Here is a 14,050-nt window from a genome sequence, read left to right as displayed (position 1 = left end):
TGTGTCAAAGCGCATGTCTTATCTATAGGGAGTAAAATAATAAATTTTTATAACACGGAGAGTAAAAGCATCAGGTTAATAAAAATGTGATGTATTTCGTTTAAGTTTTCCGTTGTGAGGTAAAATATACTAATATTTATTTATTTTAGGTAAATATGTAATCTTCTCCAAATTATAACTCAACTAGTTCACGGCAATTCGTCGTTTAATTCAGTTTTTATTAAAAAAAATAACATAAAACAGCAAAAATGTAAAAACAACATAAAACAGCAAAAATGTAAAAACAACTTAATTCTGGGATCGAAATACGGTGGTTACAACTGATTTAAATATCCTAAAAACATGTTTTTAGGTCTATTTCATGGCAATTATGGTAAAAATTAAAAACATGGCAACATGACAGTTTATAGTTAATCTTGCGATAACATCAGATTTGAACAGTATTAACATACAATAATTAAAACGAGTGGAAACAACCTAGCTATAAACATGTTTATAAGTCAATTTTATGAAAATTATGGCAAAAGACTAAGAACATAGTAATTATATCGATGTTGTTTTTAATCTTCAAGAGAATAGATGTATCACAGAAGATGTGATCATTCGAAGGTGACCTTATATGTTCAATTTAGTTTGTCAAACTTGCAAATTGTCCATAAACTTCTAAAATATTATAATTAGTTCGATTTCTTAAAATTAGATCACAATCTTTATAGATTTTTCAGGATAATAGCCTGCTTGAATTCAGACATGCAGATTGGTAGCTCGTCATCCAAACAGATTTCTCTGAAAATTATTATTGGACGTTTTAGTTTTTTTCATCAATTTTATTTGTTTGGAAGAAGGATATCTACAATAATCTAAATATTAAAGAGAATATATATGTTACAGTAGAAGTGATAAGAAACCGAAACAGTTAAGTAAGAATAGATGGTAGAGTAATTGTGCAATTATAGATATTTTTCTAACAGTAGGAATAAATCTAATTCTCTTTGATTGAAAGGTTGTAATGAATATATTCAATATTTTTTTGGATAGTTACACCTTTTTGTGCTTCATTTATTTGTTCATCTTAGTTAGGAATAGGGATCGATCGATCCATTCACGAATTTAAATAAATATGTTATTTGAAAGCAATGCTTTTTGCATTGATCTGCAACATTGATATGATTTTCTTAGCAATCAACACTAGTGAAAAATTATTTTCAAAATGAAGAAAATAAGAACTGAATTTTTTTTATTCTATTTAATTCTACTTCAATTCTTGATTAAATGAAAGGAAATTTGCAACAAAAGAAATAGAAAAAAATTACGCCATGTACACTTTTTCGAATTTTTATAAAAATATGCTCTGATTTTTTACTATTGCAAAAATACTTTTCTTTTAAAAAAATTTCTTGCAAAAATATGTTCTTTTATCAGCTTACCAACAATTTCCCAATAATCTATCAATAATTTATCAATAAACTACAAAAAGTGTATTTTTACAACATAAAAAATTAGAGCGTATTTTGTAAACATTTAGTTGAAAATAAATATTTTTATAAAAAGCCCAAAAAAATAAAGTGATAAGACAAATTAATATAGTATCGACTGATCTAGAAAGAAAAAGATTAATTTTGGCTGCCAACAAAAAGAACTAAAAGACCAGAGTTATAGCTCAAATGGTATAAGCATTGAGTAACAAATTGTTCAGTCGTGTGGGTTTGGATATTCTCATAAACGCTTTCCCTCTTCGATTATTAAAAATAAAGAAAACTGAAATCTTTTATACAGTATCTTTTGATTTTATCAGTAACATGATATCAAACTTTATTGTTCTATAAGTTTATTCATGAGTACGTACTTAATTAATTTAAAATGTAGAATAATGTAAGGTTGCATCTACGAGGGGAAGTTTCATGGGATTTAATGAATATGTGAGGATAGTATAAAAGTGTTAGGTAGACAACATTTGATTCCAAAAGTGAGTTAGCACTTCTTTTAATTAAAGTTAATGTTACAATAATCTTAAATTCTTAATGGATTCCCCTGTTTTTTAAGTGAATTTTTCTTTATTAGTTTCGCTAATAAATTTAAAAATCTATGTGGATTTCCAATATTTAAATATCACCAAATAAACACGGTAAGAGATGTTAACAAAAAACAACAAAAATTCATCATGCCCTTCTAATTTAATATAGGGAAAAGAGACAAATGTGCCCTTAATTTTTGGACTCAGGAGCAAATATGCCCCTAAAATCTAAAAAAAAGCATATAAACCCCTAAATTTTTTAAAAAGGGAAAAGGGATAAATAAGCTCTTAAAATTTTAAAAAAATGGGCAGGTAAGCCCTTCTCCTAGACGACGCATTAACAATGTGTGCACCTTGTTTAAAATTTGCTAACATAGAAAATGTGAATCCTACATGGCATTTCTAAATCCAAATTAATATCAAGAACCCTAATTTACAACGTGAAAATAAAATCAAAATCTTCTAAATTAGTGTACTTGATTGATATGGATTTGGGAGTTTTGAAATCGTTATTTTTTGGGTTAAGGTATAAAAATGACCCTAATATTTCTATGTGGCTCATCTGGCCTCCTAATGTTTTTTGAGTATAAAAAATGACCCTAACGATACTAAAGTGGAACAAATATACACTCCGTCTAACAGCAGCGTGTTTGAACGTTAACTCGGCTTATGTGGCATACAATTAGCCGTTGCCCTAATGTTTTTTGAGTCTAAAAAACGACCCTAACGTTACCAAAGTAGAACAAAAATAACCATAACGTTATTAAAGTGACAAAATATACCCTACGTCTAACGGTGGAGGGTATATTGTTCCATTTAGTAAGGTTAGGGTTATTTTTTAGACTCGAAAAACATTAGAGGTCAGGTGAGCCATAGTATAAACATTAGAGTCATTTTTGTACCTTATCCTTTTTTTTTCCATTATAAAGATAGCTGAAAAGAAGCAATTTGTGGATTCATGTATGAGTTACGTGCGCCATGTCATTATGTTAGGAGAAGCTTATTTGCCCATTTTAAAAGACGTTAGAGACTTGTTTTCTCCTTTTTAAGAAGTTACGAGCTTATATGCCTCTTTTTAGGCTACATTTGCTCATAACCTCAAACGCTAAGGGGAAATATGCTCCTTTTCCTTGTAATATAAAAGATCATATAAGGCAAAATTTGCGACTATTAAAAAAATTAATATGACATTATAATTCGTTTTACTCCCTTAAATGAGGTGATAAAAAATATTATGTACAAACTGAAATTAAGGTGATTTGCCTAAAAAAAGGAACTCACCACTCCCTACAAGAAAAGTGACTTTAGTAACGGTCTATTGCAGCGACTATTAAAATCTTTACAATATGTACATCTTTTATAACGACTATTTTATTATCGTTATTATTATTTTATAACGTCTAATAAAGTTGTTATTATAAGTTATACTTTTAACAATGACTTAATTTATACTGTTTTTAAATATAATTATTTTACAACGACTAATCATGTTATTATCAATTATATGCTTTACCAACTATTTAATTTGTGTCGTTTTTAAATATTACCATTTCACAACGACAAATGGTTTCGTTGCTAAAAGAAAGAAGTAAAATTTAAAATTCCACATCGAAAATGAGTAACTTAATTTTTTACTTTATCGTAATATATCAATGCAAAAGTTTAAATTTTAATAATAATTTTATTTTAATTATAAAAATAAAAATAAATAAAAAATATTAAAATTATAAAAAATATTAAAATAATAATTATATTATAATGTTTTAATGACGACTTTTTATATTTATTAATTTCTTTTAACAACCAATCCTATAGATTTTGTAAAATATATAACAACGACCAATACTAAAAAAAGTTATTATGAAAAACATTACATTACGCTAACATGCACAGCCACATTTTTTGTTATTAAAATTTTTTAACAACTATATTTTGAGTTTTCATAACGACAACGGATTTTTCCAAAAAATAATTTTCTTATATTAACTATTTGGTGAAAGAGGAGAGAGAAAAGACCGTTTGAAGTTCCGGTTAGAATGCGGTAGGGTTTTTGACCCTGCATTTGTATTATTGAAAATTATGAAGATAAAGAGGTGAAATGAGTCAAAAATATCACAAATTAATGCATTGCTTCCCACTCTCTGTCCAATATATCACAGCAAGCAAATTAATTTATTAAACTAAAATTTAAATAAACTATTCCTTTTAAGGAAAGTAGGAATAAAGAAGAAATTAATGTCCATGGTTGGCGATGTATAGAAGTTTTATATTCTAAAGTCTAAACTATATTATTTAGCAGTAAGGTAGAAGGGAATTAGAGCCAAAATGATGAGTTGTTTAAGCACATGGGAGCCATATTTTAATATTAATGAAACTTCTTTAGATCGATTATGTAATAGTATTGTTGCTTAGCTAGGGTTTAGTTCAGACCAATTGGAACTCAAACAACATTAATATATTTATATAATAACCTATGAAATCAATTGCATTTCGATGCCATTCTTTTAAAAAGTCAACTTGTTTCATTATCATACATGAAAGGCTGAGATCATCTTTTTTAACATCCAATGCATTTGAATTTGGCAGCCTGTGCAGCAGATTACTGGTTGCTTTCACCGTAATTTGCAACCTAATATTTTTAATCAAACAATTTACAGCTGTCCTATTTTAATACGCATAGCGGCGAAATCAGAATTTCGTTTCAGCCCGGATACAGCTTTTGATTTTTCGACAGTCCGAACTTAATCGTTTTTAAGCTCTAGGTTCACTATAAATGCTGGTGTGTATTTTTGAATTTTTTTAAAAATAATTTGAATTAGAATCTATCTTAGTCTAATAATAATACAATTGAGCACCGTCCATTTTTAAAGTTGAATTATTTATAAAATATAAAGTGAGCACAGAAATAGGCTTTCATGACAATAATTTTTATGCTGTGTAATCAAATAATTATGTCTTTTACATAACTCTCAATAATATTCTAACCTAATATTTGATTCTAATACTCAATTATTTAACTATTTAGAGCTTTTTTTTGAAACATAGTTTGTTTTATTCATAAAGTTTGAATTCAAAGTCTAATTTTAATATATTTAAATTTTGTACTACTTAATTGGTTCCATATTTGCTCTAAACTTTTTGTTACATATTTGTAATTTTATGCTTTACATCCAACAACATGTAATTAAAAAAATAGAAAATCCTTAATCTATACTTATACTTATACTTACTATATATAAAAGCACGGATGGGGGGACAAGCAAATTTATTGTATAATCCTTTTCAGTTTATTACTAAATAAAAGTTTTATAGTCATCAACTAATTAGTTATTTAATTAATCACTATTATAATTAAAGTCCTAATTAGAATAGGTAGCTAAATTATCTCCAATTTAGTTTTTAATCTATACTATATATAAAAGCACGGATGGGGGGGGGGGGACAGGCAAATTTACTGATAAAAGCACGGATGGGGGGGGGGACAGGCAAATTTACTGAATAACCCTTTTCAGTTTACTACTAAATAAAGGTTTTATAGTCATTAACTAATTAGTTATTTAATTAATTACTATTGTAATTAAAGTCCTAATTAGAATAGGTAGTTAAATTATCTCCAATTTAATATGTAAAAAATAACTAAATTGTCTCCAAATTAGTAGGAATACCTATCTTTTAGTTTGATTGAACTACAAAATTAAAATAATGTATTGGTCAATATATTATTATTTAAATTTCTATTTTATTATTTTTAAAGATATTATTAATAAAATTAAATTAATTATTTAATTATGGTTATTATAAAACCAAAAGAAGAATAAATTCAGAATGGAAAAAAATTTTAATAACCGAATATATTATATTTATTTTTACAAAAATTCTTAACTAATTTAATATTAATTATAAATAAAAAATTGATATAATTATAATAAATTTACTAATATGTTCATTGACAAGTTATGTTACGAGCCACGTGCATAGCACGTAATGCGAAACTAGTATGTAAAAAATAACTAAATTGTTTCCAAATTAGTAGGAATACCTATCTTTTAGTTGATTTAACTACAAAATTAAAATACTGTATTTGGTCAATATATTATTATTTAAATTTTTATCTTATTATTTTTAAAGATGTTATTAATAAAATTAAATTAATTATTTAATTTTAATTATTATAAAATCAAAAGAAGAATAAATTCAGTATGGAAAAAAATTTAATAACTGAATATATTTTATAAAAATTATTAACTAATTTAATATTAATTATAAATAAAAAATTAATATAATTATATAAATTTACTAATATATACATTGACGAGTTACTTTACGAGCCTCGTGCATAGCACGTAATGCGAAACTAGTATATTTTAAATATATGTACACCGGTGCCAATCTCTGAGTTCTTTTTACAAATAATAGAGAAGCGGAGAAGATACTCAAGTAGACCTATTTTTCATATATTAAGTGTGCTGTATTAGTTGGAGTAGCAAAAATTTATTAAAAAAGGGAAACTACTAAAAAGTACCCCAATTTATTGAGTATTGGACAAATTAAACCCTAAAGAAAGTTTGTCTACAAAGTAACCCTCAAGGTTTTAAAACTTTCCAAATAGAACTCTCTGTTACTCTGTCCCGTTAAAATGAAACGGAATGGATGACATGGATTTAATAGATGACATGTAATTATAACTTTTTGAAAATATTATTCTGATTTCGGGGAAAGAAACTTCATTTTCTTTATAACATTATTAACATGAGCAATAGTTGACTCATATTGAATTTCATTGGTTAAAATAAAGGCTACGTGTCATGGAGGGCTCCATCTCAGCTCTAGCCTAATAAGCATTATGGCCCCACATGCATCACGGTTACTCCAAAAAAAAATTATTACTTTCTCATTTAAAATATTACATTTAAGGGGTATAAGAAATTATTATTGGAGTCTATAATCTATACGATATGATCCTCATAAATACCTTGTAAAACCAAAATGTTTTTTTTTTGTATAGACTATGTATAATATTCTAAGAGATGTAATTAATGAAGATGGCATAATTAATATAATGCATGATGTATCATATCGTTAGGAAATAGTCAATAGCAAAAGAGGCGGTATTGATAATACTATAAAAAATAACTAATCCGTAAAAAAATAGCCGTCTTCTCTTCTCTTTTCTCTCTAATAAACCCTAGCCGCCTAGAGTTTTTTTCTTATTTTTTTCTTCGGCAGCCGTCAATGGCTTAATTTTTCTATTGACGGTAGCCACCCCTTTTGTTTATGTTATTTGAATTTCATAGAATATAATAAATAGCCAATTCTTTTTCATTTTTCTGACGGATTAAAATTTATCACGAAGCGCAATTCAATTATCAAGAATCGACGATAGATTGAAGATCTTTCAGTAACAAAATGGATTCGTCTATGAGCTATACTAGTTTTATTCATTTTTTATTGTTTTTCTTTTTTTTTTGAATGTATTATTTTGTCTTTTTTATGAAAAGTTTGTTGTCCTTTCTATGTGAAAGGTTTGTTGTCTCTTTTTTAGAAGGAGTTGTTGTCTCTTTTTTAGAAGGAGTTATATCAAGTGTTAATTGAATCGGATGCTGTGAGTTTGTGGGTGTTTGGAGAAGTTCGAACGAAGAGTGATTGAAGACTGCACTTAATTCGCGAAACAGTTAGTAATTTATTTTTATTTTCGTAAGTAAGGTCTGCGAATCAGGCAGCATGTTGTCTGTTCCATGTCAGGTCATCGGGTTTAATTTTCAAATTATCCCGAATTTCTTACAAATGTAACTGTTTCATATTCAATTTAATGAGATCCGATGAATTCAAAAAAAAAAAAACTAATCCGTAAAATTCAATACAAGTGAATAAAAAAAAGGTTGGATAGAGTATATAATATTTTCAATTGATTAAAGTATAAAAAAATAATATATAATATTTTTAATTTGGAAAAACTTTCTATGAATTGATTAAAATATAGTAATGATGCACAATATTTATCTACTTTCAAAAAAATATTATCAATATTGTTTATGGTTCAACTCTCAGTTCTTTATTTTTATTTTATTTTATGGACAAACTGACTTCGACATATCTAAGACACATATGAGTTGATAAGACGTTTTCCTATATTCAGCCGTTTAAAATTTAGGATTAGAGTTTTGCGTCTCCTAAATCAACAATAAGTTAAAATTCCTAAGCAAGAAGACATTGTTACAGTAAAATTCAGACTCAATTGTTCCTATATTGACTCGCATTGCTGTCTGCACAAATCTACCCTCCCTCCATCTTTATTTCTTTGCTACTATATATATGGAAGCTTGCCATTTTAGCAAGAGCCATCACATTGCCACCAACAAGAACAATCTCCTCTTTAATTGTCAATTAATGATTAATCACACTTTACAACTCATTAAACTCTTCTTTTCTTGTCAATCCTGATATGCATTTCCATTTGATTCTGATCTAACTCCCTTCTAAACTTTGACCTTACATCGAAACATTATGTAAATTTTTACCACAGTAGTAGACCAACCGTGTCTCAATGGAAAATTCTTCGATCCCGTAAAGGGTACCATTCCTCACCTTTTTGCAGATTGCACAAAGGAATTGGAAATATTTTTTAACTCCTGATCTGTCATTCTGATAAATCCATGGAGGAGACATTCGTCCCTTTCCGCGGTATCAAGAATGATCTTCGGGGAAGATTGCAGTGTTACAAGCAAGATTGGACTGGTGGTTTCAGAGCAGGATTCAGGTTCTATAAAATTGGTCAACTCATTGATTTTTTTTCCTCCAGATTTTAGTCCTCAGTTTGTTCACTGTTGAGTTTTTATTTCTTATCAGGATTCTGGCTCCCACCACTTACATATTCTTTGCTTCAGCCATTCCTGTAATTTCATTTGGCGAACAGCTCGAGCGAAATACTGGTATTAGGAATTTTCAAGTGTTCTTTGAATATTCTTCTTTACTTTTTAGATTGATATTCCAGGATCAAGTCACACTAGCATATACTTTTTTCCTCAGTTCCCAACATTTTTTATAAAGAAATTGAAAAAAATGGAACCTATATGTATTTTTTATTGTTGCAGATGGAGTTATTACAGCGGTTCAAACCTTGGCATCTACTGCAGTATGTGGGATTATTCACTCCATCATTGGAGGTCAACCTCTACTGATTTTAGGAGTTGCAGAGCCCACTGTCATTATGTATACATTTATGTTCAACTTTGTCAAAGAGCGACCTGATTTAGGCCGTGATCTATTTCTGGCGTGGACCGGCTGGTGAGCTACCCGAATCTTGGATTATATTATATATAACTCTTGTTTGATTAGGTTCTTGACAAAAAATTAACTGGTGTGATATTTCAGGGTATGCGTCTGGACCGCACTCTTGCTGTTCTTGTTGGCTGTTCTAGGAGCATGTTCCATCATCAATAGGTTTACGCGTGTGGCCGGAGAGTTGTTTGGTTTGCTCATCGCAATGCTTTTCATGCAGCAAGCTATTACAGTAGGACTATTTAAAATTTTAAAATATAGTAGACCATATGTATAGTCTGCAAAATGAGAAATTTTTTGATGAATTGCCTTTGTTTAATTTTTAAGGGACTTGTGGATGAATTTCGCATTCCACCAAGGGAAGATCGAACACTGATCGCGTTTATACCTTCATGGAGATTTGCAAACGGAATGTTTGCGTTGGTTCTGTCTTTTGGCTTACTGACCACTGCATTGAAAAGCAGAAAGGCAAGATCCTGGCGATATGGGACCGGTTTGTAGCAAAACTTTCTGATTCTTAATTCCTCACTTTTAGAATATGCATAAAAATAGTATATTGTTTTGGTTTGACAGGGTGGCTTAGAAGCTTGATAGCAGATTATGGTGTGCCCCTCATGGTACTAGTATGGACCGGTGTTTCCTATATTCCAGCCGGAAATGTTCCTGAACGTATTCCTCGCCGCCTTTTCAGCCCCAATCCGTGGTCCCCTGGTGCATATGACAATTGGACTGTCATTAAGGCATGTAATTTGCTTCATATGTACTGCTATAATTTTCCAATAATAACCTGCAGATTACTAATGTTTAATTAACTAATAATCACAGGACATGCCAAATGTTCCAATTTTCTATATAATCGGAGCTTTTATTCCGGCGACAATGATCGCTGTGCTTTACTACTTTGATCATAGTGTAGCTTCTCAACTTGCTCAGCAGAAAGAGTTTAATTTGAGGAAGCCTTCTTCTTACCACTACGACTTGCTTCTTTTGGGATTTTTGGTATCAAACATTTCTCTTGATTAATTTGATTTCATTTTATTTATTAAAATTTGGAAAATTAATCTTAATTTAAAGATTCTTATTGGTTTCAGACTTTACTCTGTGGACTTCTTGGAATTCCTCCATCAAATGGAGTCATCCCACAATCTCCAATGCATACAAAGAATTTGGCCACCCTCAAGCATCAGGTAAATTATACAAATTTGTTCGAGTTCTACATTTCGTATTCATTTTCAGCATTTCTGTTTCCGTGCAATATAGTTCTCTAGCAACATCGATCATTTTCATGATAAAATGCAGCTGCTTCGAAATCGACTAGTTGCCACAGCTCGACAAAGCTTAAGAAAGAATGCTAGCTTAGGACAATTATACGGAAATATGCAAGAAGCTTATCGGCAAATGCAAACTCCACTGATCTACCAACAGCCATCTGAAGTACGACAACTACATCCCAATTTTAAGGTGAACCAAAGTCCACTATATAGGATTATGAACCATCCACTTATAATACAACACGTGATGTAATTTTTATGACTACCAAATTAGTATGGTTTTTATCAATTGGTAGTTGTAAAAAGTTATGTCACGTGTTATATTTGAAGTGGATGGGTCATAATCATACGTGGTGGAGTTGGTTCATCTAAGAATTTTTCTGTGAACTATTTCTCAACTTCTTGATTTTAATCATGCACTATCCTAAAAAATCTGGAGCAGGGCTTAAAAGAATTTAAAGAATCAACAATCCAAGCAGCTTCATGCACCGGTCATATAGATGCTCCAGTCGACGAGACAGTGTTCGATATCGAGAAGGAGATCGATGATTTATTACCTGTCGAGGTTAAAGAACAGCGTGTCAGTAACTTACTTCAAGCTACAATGGTCGGAGGATGTGTTGCAGCTATGCCTTTACTTAAAAGGATCCCAACTTCAGTTCTCTGGGGTTATTTTGCATTCATGGCTATTGAAAGTTTGCCTGGAAATCAATTCTGGGAACGAATTTTACTCCTGTTCACCGCACCCAGCAGACGATACAAGTAAGTAATTAGATTATGTTTTAAATATAAAGTTTCGTAATTTCAGAAGCGTTTCAGAAAACGGAAGTAAAATGCTGAAATGTATTTTGTTTTGGCAGGGTTCTTGAAGAGTATCATGCGACATTTGTGGAAACAGTGCCTTTCAAAACAATTGCAATGTTCACCATATTTCAAACAGTTTATCTGCTGATTTGTTTTGGGTTAACTTGGATTCCGATAGCCGGCGTAATGTTTCCGTTGATGATTATGCTTTTAGTTCCGGTAAGACAATACTTTCTTCCAAAATTCTTCAAAGGAGCACATCTTCAAGACTTGGACGCAGCAGAGTTTGAAGAGGCACCAGCTTTGCCGTACAATCTTGCAACAGTAAGATATCTCTTATCAAAACTAAAATTGGGCAAAATGATTTTTCTATGCATAACTTTGAACCTAAAAAATATTTGGATATTCCGATCCATCAATTTTGCAAATTCATTACTATTATATCTAAATTATAGTTCAATCAAAGTTGTGGAATATCTTTTTCCTACACTAATCAAGTAAATCCACACAATACACATCGGAACAAATACATCTTAAATATATTTGTCTCATTTCGCTAAATAGACGGATCAAATTGTTCAATTTTTTATTTGAAAAATACATTTTATAAAATGGTTGAAATAGTCATAAGACTCATAACTTATAACTCAATGTTTGCAGGGATCGGAGCTAGGAGCAGGGGCTGCGGAGGCAGGAGACGGGGAGATATTAGACGAGGTAATAACTCGAAGTCGCGGAGAGTTCAGGCGTGTGAGCAGTCCTAAAATCACAAGCTCAACTGGAACAACGCCTGCAAATGATCCGAAAAGCCTCCAAAGTCCTCGTCTTTCGTACTCATACAGTCCGAGAGTAAGTGAGCTAAGAGAGGAAAGAAGTCCGAAAGCAAACGGCAGAGGGGCGAAGAGTCCGAAAACGCCGCTGTCTAAGCTTGGGAAAAGTCCTTCAAGTTCTGCACAAAAATAATTAAGTTGTGCACAAAAGTATGGTATCTGTCTGTCAATGCGTTAGCTTTTGGATTGCTTTATTTGCTTTCAGTGTGTTGTTTTCGGTTGGAATTTGTGTAAAATGTTGGTTCTTTAATGCTCTTAGAGTATATTTTAGAGCAAATTTGTATCTTAATAAATGTTGAGAACTTTGCTCTGAAATAAAGAATAAGTATACAACAAACTGGATTTCAATGACTTGAGTTTTATTGATAATGACTTTGGCTTATATAGCCATACAAAACACAATCATAACAGAAAATATGAAATCAAGCCACTTTAGCTAAAACATAGCTAAGTGTTAACAGAAACAAAGACTACGTCAAATACAAATAAGTGTCCCTAATAAATAGGACTTTATTCTAACAATAATATCTGAATCAAAAACCCTTCATTCCCTCCCTTAAACTAAATGTCGTTTAACAATTAGTTTATGCAGGAACCTCACAAACACCCAACATCTTTCTAAGCTTCTGAAAAACTTCAAGTTTCAATGGTTTAGTCATTATGTCAGCCACTTGATCTTGGCTGCCACAATGAACTAATTCAAGTTCACCTTCCTTCGTAAGATTCCTTAGAAAATGAAACCTCACATCAATATGCTTACTTCGACCGTGCATAACAGGATTTTTAGATAGCTTGATAGTCGAGCTGTTGTCGCACATCACAGTAATACAACCTTCATTAAAGTATCCCATTTCCTTCAAAATTCTTTTCATCCAAATCCCTTGACAAGCACAAACTGCAGCTGCTACAAACTCAGCTTCTGTGGTGGATAATGTTACAATTGGCTGCTTTTTGGAACACCATGAAACAGCCCCTGAACTCATCAAAAATACATATCCAGATGTACTCTTCCTGTCATCCATATCTCCGGCGTAGTCACTATCAGTAAATGCCAACAACTCTCCATCTCCTTCCTTTTTATAGTGAATTCCATAACTCACAGTTCCTTTTAAATACCGTAGCACTCTCTTAACTGCTTGTAGATGAATCTCCTTTGGTTTTGCCATATATCTACTTATGAGACACGTGACAAACATCATATCAGGCCTTGTGACAGTGAGATACATTAAACTACCAATTAGTTGTTTGTAGTAAGTTTCATCAACAGAGACTCCATCTTCATCTTTGCTTACTTTAAAACCAGGAACAATTGGACTTCCTACTGAATTACTTTCAATCATGCCAAACCTCTTCAAAATTTCTGCAGCATATTTCCTTTGGCATATAAAAATACCATCAGATTTTTGCAACACCTCAATTCCAAGAAAGAATCGCATCTTTCCCAAATCAGACATGTCAAACTCTTTCAACATAGAACTTTTAAATTCAGACATCATAACTTCATCATCACCAGTAAAAATTAAGTCATCAACATAAACACTTACAATGATAACTTTTTCTTCCTTACTTTTCTTTGTAAACAGAGTTTGCTCGCTGTCGCACCTTTGAAAGCCTTCTTTGATGAAGTGTGCTTCAATCCGACTAAACCAAGCTCGTGGAGCTTGTTTCAATCCATATAAAGCTTTGTGTAATTTGCAGACCAGATTTTCATTGCCCATTTTTTCATATCCTCTTGGTTGCTCTACGTAAACATCTTCACTAATTTCACCATGGAGAAAAGCTGATTTAACATCCAGCTGAAAAATCTCCCACTCCTTTTGTGCGGCTAAAGCGATGATCATCCTAACCGTATC

General features: G+C 31.0%; 1 protein-coding gene across 1 annotated transcript; it reads left to right on the top strand.

The window, feature by feature from the left end:
* Positions 1-8,267: 8,267 nt before the first annotated feature.
* Positions 8,268-12,480, top strand: LOC126687303 (boron transporter 1-like). Its single transcript, XM_050381821.2, has 12 exons — positions 8,268-8,771; positions 8,861-8,943; positions 9,106-9,298; positions 9,386-9,524; positions 9,620-9,785; positions 9,866-10,032; positions 10,118-10,291; positions 10,384-10,479; positions 10,592-10,726; positions 11,006-11,325; positions 11,424-11,691; positions 12,028-12,480. Exons 1-12 carry the CDS (start codon positions 8,668-8,670, stop codon positions 12,328-12,330), a joined length of 2,148 nt encoding a protein of 715 aa, XP_050237778.1. The 5' UTR covers positions 8,268-8,667; the 3' UTR covers positions 12,331-12,480.
* The last annotated feature ends 1,570 nt before the right edge of the window (positions 12,481-14,050 follow it).

The sequence above is a fragment of the Mercurialis annua genome, linkage group LG6, assembly GCF_937616625.2.
Source record: "Mercurialis annua linkage group LG6, ddMerAnnu1.2, whole genome shotgun sequence".
NCBI classification, from domain to species: domain Eukaryota; kingdom Viridiplantae; phylum Streptophyta; class Magnoliopsida; order Malpighiales; family Euphorbiaceae; genus Mercurialis; species Mercurialis annua.
The sequence above is the reverse complement of the archived record's forward strand: the minus strand, read 5'-3'. Positions and strand labels throughout refer to the sequence as shown.

Excerpts from the sequence above, each read along its gene's own strand:
- LOC126687303 (XM_050381821.2), top strand. The coding sequence starts at position 8,668 with ATGGAGGAGACATTCGTCCCTTTCCGCGGTATCAAGAATGATCTTCGG. Across the intron at positions 10,292-10,383 it reads TGCTTCTTTTGGGATTTTTG|ACTTTACTCTGTGGACTTCT; the intron begins GTATCAAACATT and ends TATTGGTTTCAG. Across the intron at positions 10,727-11,005 it reads TCTACCAACAGCCATCTGAA|GGCTTAAAAGAATTTAAAGA; the intron begins GTACGACAACTA and ends AATCTGGAGCAG.